Here is a 14,215-nt window from a genome sequence, read left to right as displayed (position 1 = left end):
AATGCCTATTGGAAGTGATTTGTAATCAGCCTAAAAAGTACCCAATGACATGAATAAAATAAACTAAAAATAAAACCAAATCATATATTTATGATTTCCAAGAGAATTTTCTTTTTTTCTTTTTTTTTTTTTTAATATTTATTTATTTATTTATTTTTAAGTTTTCGGCAGGCACAACATCTTTGTTTGTATGTGGTGCTGAGGATCGAACCCGGGCCGCACGCATGCCAGGCAAGCGCGCTACCGTTTGAGCCACATCCCCAGCCCTCCAAGAGAATTTTCTATTTTGAAAATTCCATGCCCAGCAAATAAATTATTTCTGTCTACAAGACGAAAGAGTCAATATATTAGAATATATTAAAAATTACAAATGATAACTAAGACAAATAATTATGGGTCTGTTAGGTATTTATTAATTCATTAAAGTCTGATCATACAACTGGAGACAAATTCGAGAAATTATTTTATTAATTGTAAAGTAGTTAAAAAAATGATCTGACAGCCTGTACATATAAATATAAACCTTATAAATCTCAGATAACTCAGTAAGATTTGACAACTGGTTTTTTCTTTACAGAAACAACTTGCATAGGAATACACACAGAAAGCCAGTACATTCTCTCTCACCAGGTTGCCTAGCTAAATCTTAAATTATTCTCTTCAAAGTTTTAAACGCTATCCAAAGCAGAAGTACATATTCTACACAAATTCTCAAGAAACTTCCAACCTTAAACAGCTGCAAAAATTCTCCTAAATCCCATACCATTCATTCTAAACCACTGGAGCCAAATAAGCAACAAGAAACTCTCAAATGGGGTTAAAACATACTGAATGATAAGAGAACTCATGTCAAAAATAGAAAACAAACCAACTTGGATTCTCCAACATGGAAGAAAGCCTAAACCACCCCAGCAATCTAGGAAATAAACTATTTTCTCTTAATTATGACTTGGATTTACTTTCCCACATCAGTTCAATGGCCACCAGAGATTAAAACTAAGCATATTTTTCCTCTCTTGCCATTATGTATATGTACATGTTATATGTGTGTGTTCTGTTTACTGGAGTTTACCGCCAAGGCTTTTAAATGTGTTTGAGAGCAAATTGCTGAACCCCTGGGTGGGCAGGAAAACAGTCCAGAATGGTGGTTTTGTATAATGTCAAGCACATTAATGGGACTCACCAAATACTGTATTTATTTTACTTGTGGCTTTGGGGTGGGGGGGCGACATACCAGTATTTTTTCAAATACAAAATGTAAACCAAAAACAAGGAATCATCCAGACCAACTTATTCCCCCTGAATCTCTAACATTATAAACCCTCATTCTTCATTATATCTATATTATACATTCTACCTTTGGTGTAATTAGGTTCTGAAACCTTCCCAAGGGTCTTGTATTTAAATAACAAGTGTTTTGCCAAAAATACTGATACACTGAGTTCTATATACCATTCCTACCTGCAAAGGAATACCATCAGGACAACGGACAAGACAGTAACTGCACTGGGATGGCAGTCATTGCACTAACTATATAGCAGCTCACATTGAAAAAGGGCCAATACCTCAGTCCTAGAAGCTATTCAGCTGTGATAGTCAAGAGGAAAACATGACGTTCCTCTACATAATTTTAAGTTAACCGGATATGGTTTGGGCGACACACACACAAACCTATTTTGCTACCTACAAAACAAAACAAAACAAAAATCTCATTGTTCTGATTAAATTTTTTTCCCAGTTTCAAGTTTTCTCAATTGGACCAAGGGAGAAAGATGATTTCACACCTGACATTCTTTTACCTTTAGAAGTAAAGGGTTTTGGCAATCTAACTGAAATGTTTCAGAAGCAGTGATTATCTTGATGTGCTAAGTGAATTAATTAAACAGCAATTTCTAAAAGCAAACTGGCATCATTTAAAAAAAATGTTAGTGATCAGGAAGTAAATTGCAAAGCAATCAATAAGGTTCAAGAAAAGAGTGAAACTTGCATATTCAAGTGTCTCTTTCAAAAAGAATGATATTCCTATATTTGTAGAACAACAAGCGTGTAAAAAAACACTTTTCAAAATAATAAACTAGGCGACTTCCTCAAAAGGTAAGAAAACAGTTTTCAGCTTTTTGCAATTCACCTGGATTGCACAACCATACAACTGTGTTTTAAGAGAAAAATATTTTGCAGTTTCGCATGACCTTAGGTCTCTCCTCTTATCTTGTACATAGCCCACTATACAAGTGGATAATGTCCAGGTCCTAGGTACATTGATGAATTCCTCTGCAACGTTTGGTTTCACTCTCCGAATTTCAGTCTGCACACAACACGGTGTCTCAACAATAATCTCACCACCCTAACTGCTTTAGAATCAGTTTACCTTCTGTGTCCTTTATTCGGATGTAATACCTGTAAAAACCCTTTACAGATTATATTAAGATGTGTATTTCCTGCATGTGCACTCTTAAGTTCCTTTTAGAATGTTTAAGAACTCAGTTATGTAGGATCTTTAAAAGCAAGAAAAACAGTTTCTTGGACTCCAGATAATGTACTTACAGGAACAGAATCATATGATATCACAAATATCTTAGCTGCAAAATTCTGAAACATTTGTTTCTGAGTTCCTCCCCCGCCCTGCACCCTGGTCCACACATTTACTAAATGTGTTTCCACAAAAGGAACGCTCTGCAGCCTCAAAACTTTTTTAAACTCATTACTTTAGTCGCACTACATAAAATTTATATTCTAAGTCAATGTCTTATTAAAACATCCTCGATGAGCACTTTTCACTTTTATTCTGCTTCCCCCATTCCACATCGCTCCGAAACATACAAAAGCTAATCGCCCAGGTTCGGGGGTCTTTTGACTCATCAGAGAAGAATGCAGCTGATAAGTTATCTATTAATCCAAACTGTCTCGGCTAGGTATTTCACCAAGAATTTTTAACACTGAAAGAGAGGGAAGTGGGTAAGGAACTGAGGTGTCTTTTCACGAGAACTTTTCCCCGAGTTTCTTCCTTAACCAACCTCCTAAGTTTCAGTTCCAGACACAGAGAACTAAGTTCTGACGCTCCTGGTCCAGATCGTCTGAGGTCACTCAGGAGTCAGCTCTCGATTCCGCTTTTAAAATCCCAGGCAAACAAAGCTCACCATTATACTTTAAAAAGTGTCCCAAAAGTCCTCAGAGTTACGCAATTGTGGACACGCAGATGCGCGTGGACACAGACACACAGTCCCGGAGCCACATTTCGGGGCTGCGTCTCGGGGCAACGATAATTCCCAAACCTTTCAACGCGGCGCCCCCCTCCCCGAAGCGCAGCCGGGAGCCCGGGACTAGCGCCAGCGGCCGCCCGCCAGCCCGCACTTCCGACCCAGGTCGCACTCGCCACCGCACCGAGCCCCTCAGTACCTCTTCCTCCTGAAGGTTGGCCTCATTCGGGGTGTTCTCCTTCTCCGCTTTGCCTCCGTTGTTCATTTTCCCGGTCCTTCCTCGCCGGGCAGGGCTGGGGCGCGGGGCTGGGTGACGGCTCACTCGCCCACTTTTGCCTTCCCCGGGCGCCGGGGCTCCCTCGGGCGGGGGCCGCGGGCTGCGGGGGTTGAAGCCGGAGCAGCGGCGGCTGGGGCTCGGGCTCCTGCGGCGCGGCGACACAGCGGCGGCCCGAGACTCAGGAAATGCGAGGGAAAGAATGGGCAGGGCGCGGGCGCGAGCCGACGGAGCAGCGGACGGAGACAATCGGGACCCGGAGGGAGACCTGGAGAGGGAGGGCGGGCGCGAGGGAAGGAAGGAAGAAAGGATGGGGCGAAGACGCGCGTCCCAAAAGTGAGCCCTGAGAGTTGGGGATGTGGTCGAATTGGGGTTGGGGGCTGCTGCTGCCGGTGCCTAGCAGTTGCTGAAGGAGAGGACGAGAGGTGGCCAGAGAAAAGGAGAAAGAAGAGTTGGTCGTGGTGCGGGTCGGGGGCCGCGGCGGGGACGCTGGGACCCGTAAAGCCGCTGAGTGCGTGCTCCTGGCAGGCTCTGGGAGTACTGGATGGAAGCAGCTCCCTTTCTCTACCCTTTCTCCCTCCCCTCTCCTCTGCCCTCCCTCTCTTCCTCCCTCCGCCCTCTTTGGACGTGGGCTGCAGGCTTCAGCCCACAGGGATGGGACAAGGAACGAGAAGCCCCCCGCGGGAGGAGGAGCCGTGCCGAGCGCCGCTGCCCCGCAGCCGGATGGCGCGCGCCGGGGAGGGGAGGCTGGCCCGGCGGAAGCGGCCGACCCCAGACCCCGACTCCGCGGTGGGTTGGAGGGCGAGGGCCCGGGAGTTGGCGGGAAGAAGGTTAGGTCCTCCGATTTACTTGCGGGATCCCGGCGTCCCAACCTGCCCTGAGTTGGCCAACTCGAGTGTCTACGCGCGTGGGTTTGTGGAGGGGATTCGGGGAACCGAGGACCTGGCAGTGCTACTTTGTTAGCCTGCTTTTCACCAGGAAAACAAATTGCACCCCTATGCCTAAGCCTACCCTCCTTGTCAGTACCAATTGAGACCCAGTTGGCAGTTCTCCTGGTTGGCAGCTTAAAATGGGAAAGTTCAAGTGATACCGGGGCCGGCTTTTTCAGGACCTGGTTTCAAACCCATTTCAAACGCCCGGGTTCTAAGAAACATCTTCAGCCTACCCGCTGCGTTTTTGCTCTCAAGGCTTCCGGTGGCCCCCTGTTCAGACTCCTCGCAAGTCTCACTGGACTATTCTGGAACCATTTGTTTACCTGGCAGTCTCCTCACTCTTAGGGGAGCTCCTTCCTGGAATGCAAGACTGTACCCCTTCTTATCTCTTTAATCCCACTGCTATTTAGATGAGCTACCTGGCACTCTGTAAATACTTGTTGGCTAAGTGAATACTCCTTACTGCAAACAGAACTGGAGGTCAGCACAACAATCTGCAGAAGGTCAAAGCACCAAGTACTCAACATCTGGCCTGGTCATAATCCAACCTCAGAAGGATCGCATAGCTTGTTTCCTCATCTATGTAATGGGAGAGTTATATGTAATTTCTCAGGATTTTAGAGGATATTACAGATGGATAGAGTTATAGCACCTAGGGCTCAATTCCTGATGAGTTTAGGTTTACATTACATGAAAGTTAACATTATTATTAAGGAGGTGGCCATTTCCCCCCCAATACTGAATTATTTAAGTTTTTGAATTTGACTGCTACAAACTAAAATTTTAAATTTCAAGCTGGGCCTGGTGGTGTATGCCTGTAATCCCAGTGACTCAGGAGGCTGAGGCTGAAGGATCATAAATTGTAGGCCAGCCTCAGCAATTTAACAAGATCTTCAGCAATTTAGGGACACTGTCTCAAAATAAAAAGAACTGGGGATGTTGCTCAGTGGTAAATTGCCCCGTTCAATGCTCAGTACCAAAAACAATTTCTTAAAAAATTTTTTACTCCATGTATTGATAGACTCTACCTCACTTCTAACACCTAGGAATTCTCAGTGTACTGATGTTCCTTTTGTGCCCAGCACCAATCACAACTTCTAATTATTATTTGCTTGCTTAACCATTTACAACTCCCCTTACTCCCCACCCCACCCCCAACTAGACATTCTTTACCCTACACTGGTTTAAGTGCCATTGGGGCCAGGGTGGAGGAGGTGGTGGGAGTTTGAAGATAAGAGCCCTGCCTTTAGGGAGTTTGAAGTGGTGTTGTGGAGACAAGATACCCAAAACAACTCCACAGCAACATAATCACAGAATCCTGGTTCAAATTATAGTAAGCAAAACAATTTTTTTTTCCTCTTTCTTTCTTTCTCTTTCTTTCTTTCTTTCTTTCTTTCTTTCTTTCTTTCTTTCTTTCTTTCTCTCTCTCTCTCTCTCTCTCTCTCTCTCTCTCTCTCTCTCTCTTTCTTTCTTTCTTTCTTCTCTCTTTAAAGGAGTTATAAAGAGAAATGCAGTAGTGGTACTTAGGTTTACATATTGAGTTTTTCTCCGGGGTGGTGGTCTGAAGGTTTTGAAAAAGAAAAAAAGTTGTTAAAGGAAGAAAAAAAAATCTCTTTCATTGCTGACACAATGTCATTGCTCTCCATAGGAACTGTATACCTGGAGGGAAATAAGCCAAGAGTCTATTGAAGCTGCAACTGAAAAAATTCAGAAGAAGCAAGGCTACCATGAATCAGGAAACTTTGCCCATGTTTTGATGAATTGATTGTGTTAATTGGCATCCCATCCCAATGCCAGCTTTACCTCAGTTATATGAAGAACCACGAGGGGGCAATGTCTTCCTGAGCAATAGCTGATGGTGGTCCTGAACCCCTGTGCTGGCCAGTAACCAACACTTTGCCCTCCTTGGCCATTCTTGCCTGTTACTGAATACATTCCACAGAAAGGCATTGTTTTGCTGGAGCCTGGCAGGGACCCAAAAAAAATGACAATTGATCTAGTCCTTGATGGTTCCAGTCAGACCCCACTTAGTAGGTAGAATATGTTTTTTTTTTTTTTTAATATTTATTTTTTAGTTTTTTTCGGACACAACATCTTTGTTTGTATGTGGTGCTGAGGATCGAACCCGGGGCGCACGCATGCCAGGCGATCGCGCTACCGCTTGAGCCACATCCCCAGCCCGGTAGAATATGTTGTGACTGCAGGATGCTGGGAGAACCTTCCCTACCCCCACTCAGGGAAATGTGGCTTAATTCCAAATATAGAACCTAATTCTTTTGTATTTAAGCCAACCAGGATTTTGTCCATTGTTGAAAGTCAGAAACCTGTGGGATAAGAAACAAAACCAAGTTCCATGAGAGGAGCCATGCCTGGCTTATTCATTGTTTTGTTTCAAACATCTAGACAGTGCCTAACACATAGTAGGCACATAATTTTTTAAAAATTTATTTATTTATTGCTTTTTTGGGGATTGAACCCTGGGGCACTACCACTGAGCTATATCACCAACTGTTTTTGAGACAGGATCTCCCTAACTTACCTTACTGGCCATAAAGTTGGATTCTTCTGCCTCAGTAACTGGAATCACAGGCATGTGCCACTGCACTTGGCCACTCAGTTATTTTTTAATGAATCAAATCTTATCGGGTACTAATTATTGGAGTTGAATGGCATTATGGGATACTTTCAAGATCCTGGGAGAAGGACTGAATTATTAGAAGACTCTTTGAGTGGAGACTCATCACAAGGTCACTGGGCAGGGTCATGGCATGAGTCTTTATTCAGTCTTTATTTATTTTGTGAGGGGTAGGACCTAGATAAAAACTTTGTGCAGAGTGGAACAACTAATGAGATTTCAACAAATAAAAGGTAAAATCACACCATGGCCTTGACACAACAAGCAACAGAGTTGAGAAGACAACAGGATACCTAAAATTTATATAGTCACTGGGAAGGGGAAATGCAGGGTGTTTGCAGGAAAGCGGAGAAGAATGGGATAACATGGCAGGAGGAAAGGGATTTCTGTTTGCTGTCCTTTCCATGAAGAATGGTTTAGACTTGTTTGGAAGAAAAATCAGTAACGTATTATCAACAAAACCCAAGGAAAATCTATAAACAGACTTCCACTATTTATAAAACTTTATAACAGAAGGGAGAGAGAGAGAGAGAGGGAGGGAGGGAGGGAGGAGGGAGGATGTTCGTTCAATCAGGTTATAAATGATCTTTATGACTTGTTTACTACTTCAAAGAAAGTTTCAAAAGTAAGATCACTTGGTAGCGATAGTTTCCAGACCTACTAAGAATTATAAGATAACAAAGGGATGTTATATCCTGGAAAAATTGGGCTAATGACCAAGAGACATCTGCCTTCTCCCCTGTCCACTGCCCTACCATATTTCTGTCTGGCCTACAAGGTAACATGCCAGATTGAAAAGGAAATATTGTATGCACCTGTAGTTTTTATGACTCATCACTGTTTCTCTGGCAGTGTTCCTTTTGAGGCTTGCTTTAAGAAATCCAAACCTATAATTATGTCTTAAATGTTTGTCTCTGGGAATTGCAGACATTAAAGATCTATTTTGAGGCTATTTGCATGGCATGGGCTCTAGACCTATGCTAGCTTTGCAACAGAAAGCTGCAGTGTCTACCATGTGTTGTGATTGTTAAAATCTTCCACAGAGCCAAGGAAGTTCTTGAGGCCAAAGGCTGTTTTACTGCTGTCTGTCATACTTGATAACCCTCTCTCCCTCACCCTGCTGCCATCCTCCTCCAGGCCATCATCTTCCCTGTTCTTATATATTTATGTTCTTGGTTTTTTTTCTCTCTTAGTAGCAAAAGATACATAATATAAAATTTACTGTCTTAACTATTTTAAGTACACATTTCAGTAGTGTTAAGTATATTCACACAGTTGTGCAACATCCCCCTGATTTATTTTAATTTTTACTTTTAATTTGTTCTAATTAGTTATACATGACAGTAGAATGCATTTTGACACATTGTACACAAATGGAGCACAACTTCCCCCTGATTTTTACCTCCTTAATAGTTCTGAGATCCACTCACTTCCCAGTGATCATTTGAGGAAGTCCATGCAGCCACATGCAAAGGCTGTCCTGGAGGAGAGTCCAGGTTGCTGGCCTACCCCCTGAGCTGGGCTCTCAGCAGACAACCAGTACCAATTTGCCAGCCTTGTGAATGAACTGTCTTGAAAGTAGATACTCCAGCCCTAGTTGAGCTGCCCCAGCTCATGTGGAAGAGAGATGAGCTTTCTTCAGCAAACGCTGTCCACATTACAAAATTGTTGGTAAAAAAGTGAATATTGTTTTCAGCCACTAAAATTTAGGGCCCTCAATGTATAACTGAAACATAATTGCATACCATAGAGGGATCCTGCTATAATAGAAACCTAAGACACATGACACTGACTTTGGGTTCAGGTAGAGGATAGAAGCTAGAAGAACTTTGGGGGGTCTGCTTAGTTAAGAACATAATTAACGGGTAGTGAGGTCAGGTGTGGTGCACATGCCTGAAATCTCAGATACTGGGAAAGCTGAGGCAAGAGGCTAAGAAGTTCAAGGACAGCCTGGGAAAATTAGTGAGACCCTGTTTCAGAATAAAAAGAGCTGTATATATAGGTCAGTGGTAGAGCACTTGCCTAGCATGCACGAAGCCCTGTGTTCAATTCCCAGTACTGAAAAAAAAAAATACAGTGAGAATATTGTTATTGTAGGCTGGACCCAATTTATATGTTAGAAGAAAAATTATCCACATTAGTCTGCAGTCACATAAAAGATAGAAAAGATACCTAAAGAACATGTGGACCTGACTATGTATATTTCTGGATAGAATGTTGAAAGGGTAGAATGTTTTCTTTTAGATGTTTATGATAAGGTACAAAAGAAGTTAAGTGAGCTAAAAAAGAACCTGTTCAGCTTTCCATCAGAATTTAGAAGAAACAAATGAAGCCAGGACTTGTGGGATTTGAAAGAAAATGTTCTTCTCATTCCTAGCTTCTTCAGAGATAGAACTCTCAAAATAATAAATGGTCTAGGGTCAATGTAAAATCCAGGATAGTACCAGGAAAACATGGCTGCAGGTAAAGTTCAGGACAAGGACAGTGCTCCAAGACCCTGGGGTAGGTAGTCTTGACAGTGGTCCCCAGCCGCCTCCTGGTATTCACGCCTTTGTGTGCTCTCCAAGACTTTGTGTAGTCTCCACCCCTCAAATTGGGCTGGACCAATAGGTTTCCTTATAATGAGTACAGCATGGCAAAATGATGGATGGAGGGGGAAAGACTGAGGCTCACGTTCTACTTCTCCTTCCTTACTTTCTCATTTGCTGCTTTTGGTAGAAGCCCCTGCCACAACAGGAATGTCAGTATGTGGACAGGTACATGTGCTAAGGAACCATGGAGGCTTCTGCCCAAGAGCCAGGAAACTGGCTTTCAGCCCAATAATCCAGGAGAAGCTGAATTCTGCCAACCACCACAAGAGTAAACTTAGACATTGATTCTCCGTAAATGGAGTCTGTAGCTGAAACTTGTTTTGGACAGAACGTTTGTGTTCCCCCCAAATTCATATTATTAGGTATTAGGAGATAAGGTCTTTGGGAAGTAATTAGGTTTAAATGAGGTCATGAGGGGGCATCCCCATGATGGAGTTAGTGCTCTTATAAGAAGATAAAAAGATCAAATCTTCACCCCACCCCCTGTCTTATGAGCACATATGAGAAGGAGTCCCTGTACAAGCCAGGAAGATGGCCCTCATCAGGAACCACATTATATGGCACCTTGATGTTGGATTTCCTAGCCTCAATAGCTGTGAGAAATAGTTTAAACCATTCAGCCTATCATTTATGATATTATGGTCTGTGTTAAGATAGTAATTGGGAAAGCTATAAAGAAAACTTCCATTATCATCTTACAGAATATATAAGTAATCATGAACAGGATATTGGTAGAAATATGAACACTAAGAGCATTCTAATAAGGTCTCATATAGAAACGAGGAAGCTTTTTTGAAGATGGTATTGGAAACTAGTGGAAGGGAAATCTGTGTTATAAAATGACAACGAGTTTGACTGAATTGTGTTCGTGTTCTAATTTTTTTGTGGAAGGTAGAACTTCCAGGGAATGAGACTGGGGGCTGGAAGTGTAACTCGGTGATAGAGTACTTGCCTAGCCTGTGTGAGGCCCTGAGTTTGATCCCCAGCACTACCAAAAAGAAAAGAAAGAAGTAAGAAATGTGTTGAAGGAGTAGCTTGGTGCCTTCCCACTGCTTATAAAATGAAATATGAGAGGTAAGAAATAAATCAAGAAAGGAATTGTTAAGAAAAAAGGAAATTCAACTTAAAAATTTTGGAAAATTCTCAGATTTTCCACATTCTGAAAAAAATGAGAAAGAGAAGTTCATAAAAGAACACCAAGGATGTGACAGATGTACCATTTGATAAGATTAGTGTGGGTGAGAACCATAGACCCAATCAGCTATCTCAAAAGAAGCCTTGGGAATATAATAACAGAAACACAGCCGGTGAGGACTAAAGGAAATAAAGAAAATGGGATGGACTGAAAGAAGGCATTATTTTTCAAAAAAAGCGAAAAGGACCCTAATGGAGATTCAAAGATCATCAGAGCTGCTATTCCCACCACAGACCCAGCGTGCATGGACTGAAGGACAAAGCTGTCTCCACTGTGGGCAGGACCACTATGTAGTAAGCCTTTTGCATAGTGGTACTCCATAGGGTTGAAGGGGCAGGATCCACCACAAAGTTGGACCCTGGTGGATCCCGAAGGCAGGATACCACCTCTCTGGTCAGTAGGGCAGAGCATCAAACAGAATAGGATTATTCTTGAGCCTTAAAACCTTATGGTATTTGTCCTGTTAAGTTTTGAACTTACTTGGGATCCAACACTGCCTTTATCCCATTTGGAATAAAAATATCTATCCTATGCCCATCCTATTACAGTATTTTAAAAGTACACAATTTACTGATTTCATAGGTTCACAGGTAGAGAGGGATTTTGCCTCAGGGTAAATTGTACCTTGAGTTTCACCCATATCTGATTAGATGATATGTACATGAGAACTTGGACTTTAGAGTTGGAACTAGAATGAGTTAAGTAAGATTTGGGGGATGAAATGAATGTATTTTGTTTGTGAGAAGGACATGAATTGGGAGGGACTAGTGGTGGAATGAATAACTAAAATAAGATCAAAGCCCTGGCTGACACCTGGATTTTAGCCATTGAGAAATCTTGAGGCAAAGATATTCAGCTAAGTCAAGCCTGGACTCCTAACCAACAGAAATGGAAATAGTAGCAGTTCTTTTAAAGTTGTTAAGTTTTGGAGTAATTCATTGTGCAAGCAATACATAAGTTTGTACTTCAAAATGTTTAAGGTGGTAGTCACAAGTCACTTGAGGATAAGAATACATTTCTGGTACATTATTAGGTGATCTTGTCATTGTGCAGAATCAAAGAGCATACTTACACAAACTAAGACAGTTACAGACAGGCTATGATCTTATATGTTGTCCATCATTGACAACATATAAGATCATAGCCTGTCTGTAACTGTCTTAGTTGACCAGCTATCTTCTCAGAATCCTGTCCAAATTGCATGCAGCATATGACAATGTCTCATAGATTCCATGATGATGTCTCATAGATTACCTCAACTAGACAATAGGGCTTCTAAAAATCTGAAGGGAGTTGCCTTATATCAATGTCACACTAGCCCAAGGTAGAGAAAGGGTCTATCTTGGAAAGAAATATGAGTATGGGTTTTTTTCTAAGGGAGATAATATAACTTGAATTATAAGACACCTATGGTTTTTTAAGGATCTCTATTAGCTTGCACTGAAATACAGACTGTTTATAATGAAAAGAAGCTTATGAGCTTTCAACTTTACAGGCAGGAAGTAGGCTGAAGAAGCTACTTATTTAAGATTATTGGTTATTTCCAAAAGGAAAGATAGCTCAGAAGATGGAGCCAAGAACGTCTGAGACTCATTCTAAAGAGGAGGAGTGGGCCTAATTAAGGGAGTACCCAAATTACAGAATTGCTGTGGACCAATTTCTGTCATGTCTCTCCCCTTTTCTCTCTTTTTCAAATGGAAGTGTCTACTGGAGGTTTTCTATCCCTACCTTATGTTAGGTGTTGGTGGTATGGCAACCAGATACTTCATCTTTTATTTCACTGGTCTCCAGATTAAATAATCTGATCAAATATGGATCCTTGTGCTCCTACATCTAGAACACTTCTATGAGTTCATGGTTCATAGAACTATGTCTGAGGACTCACAGTCAAGGAACTGCACCTAAGGAGCTCTGTCTATTCCTGGACCTTAGATGATGATATCCTAGAACAGAGGTTAGCAAACATTTTCTGTATAAGGCCAGATAGTGAGTAATTTTAGGTTTCGCAGGTCATACATATGATTCCTACTATGTAGTCTTCTTACTTTTTATAATCCTTTAAAAACAAAAGCCATTTTTATCTTAGGAAATATGAAAATAGACCACAGGTCAGAGTTGGTCATTAGACTGTGTTTTGCTCACCCCTGTCCTACTCTATAAACTGATTATAATAGGATGAGGTAGTCTGTTATCTTAGTGGAAGAAATAAGTATATTTTTCTTTTTCTTTTTTTTTTGGTACTAGAGATTGAACCCAGTGGCACTTTTCCACTGAGCTATATCCCCAGCACTTTTTACTTTTTATTTTGAGATAGGGTCTCACTAAGTTTCTTAGGCTCAAACTTGTTATCCTCCTGCCTCAGGCTTCTGTGTCACTGCATGCACCACTGTGCCTGGCATACGTGTAGGCTAGTCTTCCAACACAACTCCAAATAATTTCCCTTTTTCTTTTCTTTTTTTTTTTTTAACATGCAGCCATTCCTATCATCAAGAGATAGTGCTTAGGGGCTGGGGATGTGGCTCAAGCGGTAGCGCGCTGGACTGGCATGCGTGCGGCCCAGGTTCGATCCTCAGCACCACATACAAAACAAAGATGTTGTGTCCGCCAAAAACTAAAAAATAAATATTAAAATTAAAAAAAAAAAAGAGATAGTGCTTATGTGTCCCCCCGCCCCTTCCCTTTTTCTCTAACAGTGTTGGGGATTGAAACCAAAGCCTTGAGCATGCTAGGCAAGTGTTCTACCACTGAGCTATGCCCCCGACCCTTATGTCTTCCCCTAGATTCTGAGCTGAGCCTATAATTTCTTTGACCAACAGAATGCAGAGGAAGTGACAATCTGGGAATTCTGAACACAGGCATTCTATAATCCTGGCAGCTTCTATTTTCTCCCTCTTGGAACCCAGTCTCCATGTAATGGAAAGCCCAGGCATGCATCTGGAGAGGCCTGCATGAAGGAAATTTAAACCCTATCCCTGTCTTTTAGAGCTTCATCTGAGCCCCCTGTCAACAGCCAGTGCTACAACCAGCTTTGTGAGTCTGCTGTTTTGGGGGCAAGTCCTCCATGTTTAGACATTGTAGCTGGAACGATGGAACAGAGACCAGCTATCTTCTCAGAATCCTGTCCAAATTGCATATACCTTTATGAGCAAACAAATGGTTATTGTCTTAAGTCATTAAGTTTTGGGGTATTTACCTCTGCACTAAGAAGTAATTAAAATACTGGGACTGGGGGCAGGGGTTGTGGCTCAGTGGTAGAACACTTGCCTAGCATGTGTGAAGCACTAGGTTTGATTCTCAGCACCACATATAAATAAATGAATAAAATAAAGGTCCATCAACATCTAAAAAAATATTTTTAAAAAAATACTGGGTCTGGGAACAAAGTAAACAG

At 41.9% G+C, this 14,215-nt stretch overlaps 1 protein-coding gene across 3 annotated transcripts in view; it reads right to left on the bottom strand.

Moving 5' to 3' along the window:
• The window catches only part of Rbpms (RNA binding protein, mRNA processing factor), a 173,323-nt gene extending 169,795 nt beyond the window's left edge, over positions 1 to 3,528 (bottom strand). For all 3 annotated transcript variants that reach the window (XM_058582296.1, XM_058582297.1, XM_046453306.2), the window contains exon 1: positions 3,397 to 3,528. In XM_058582296.1, coding sequence (XP_058438279.1) covers positions 3,397 to 3,462 — 66 coding nt within the window. In that variant the 5' untranslated portion in view covers positions 3,463 to 3,528. The remainder of the gene's footprint in view (positions 1 to 3,396) is intronic.
• Between the last annotated feature and the right edge of the window lie 10,687 nt (positions 3,529 to 14,215).

Source organism: Marmota monax, unplaced genomic scaffold (genome assembly GCF_021218885.2).
Source record: "Marmota monax isolate L192 unplaced genomic scaffold, Marmota_monax_Labrador192_F-V1.1 WCK01_AAM20220418_F8-fsc00117, whole genome shotgun sequence".
Classification (NCBI taxonomy): Eukaryota; Metazoa; Chordata; class Mammalia; order Rodentia; family Sciuridae; genus Marmota; species Marmota monax.
Note: the sequence above shows the minus strand (reverse complement) of the source record. Positions and strands in the feature narration are given on the sequence as shown.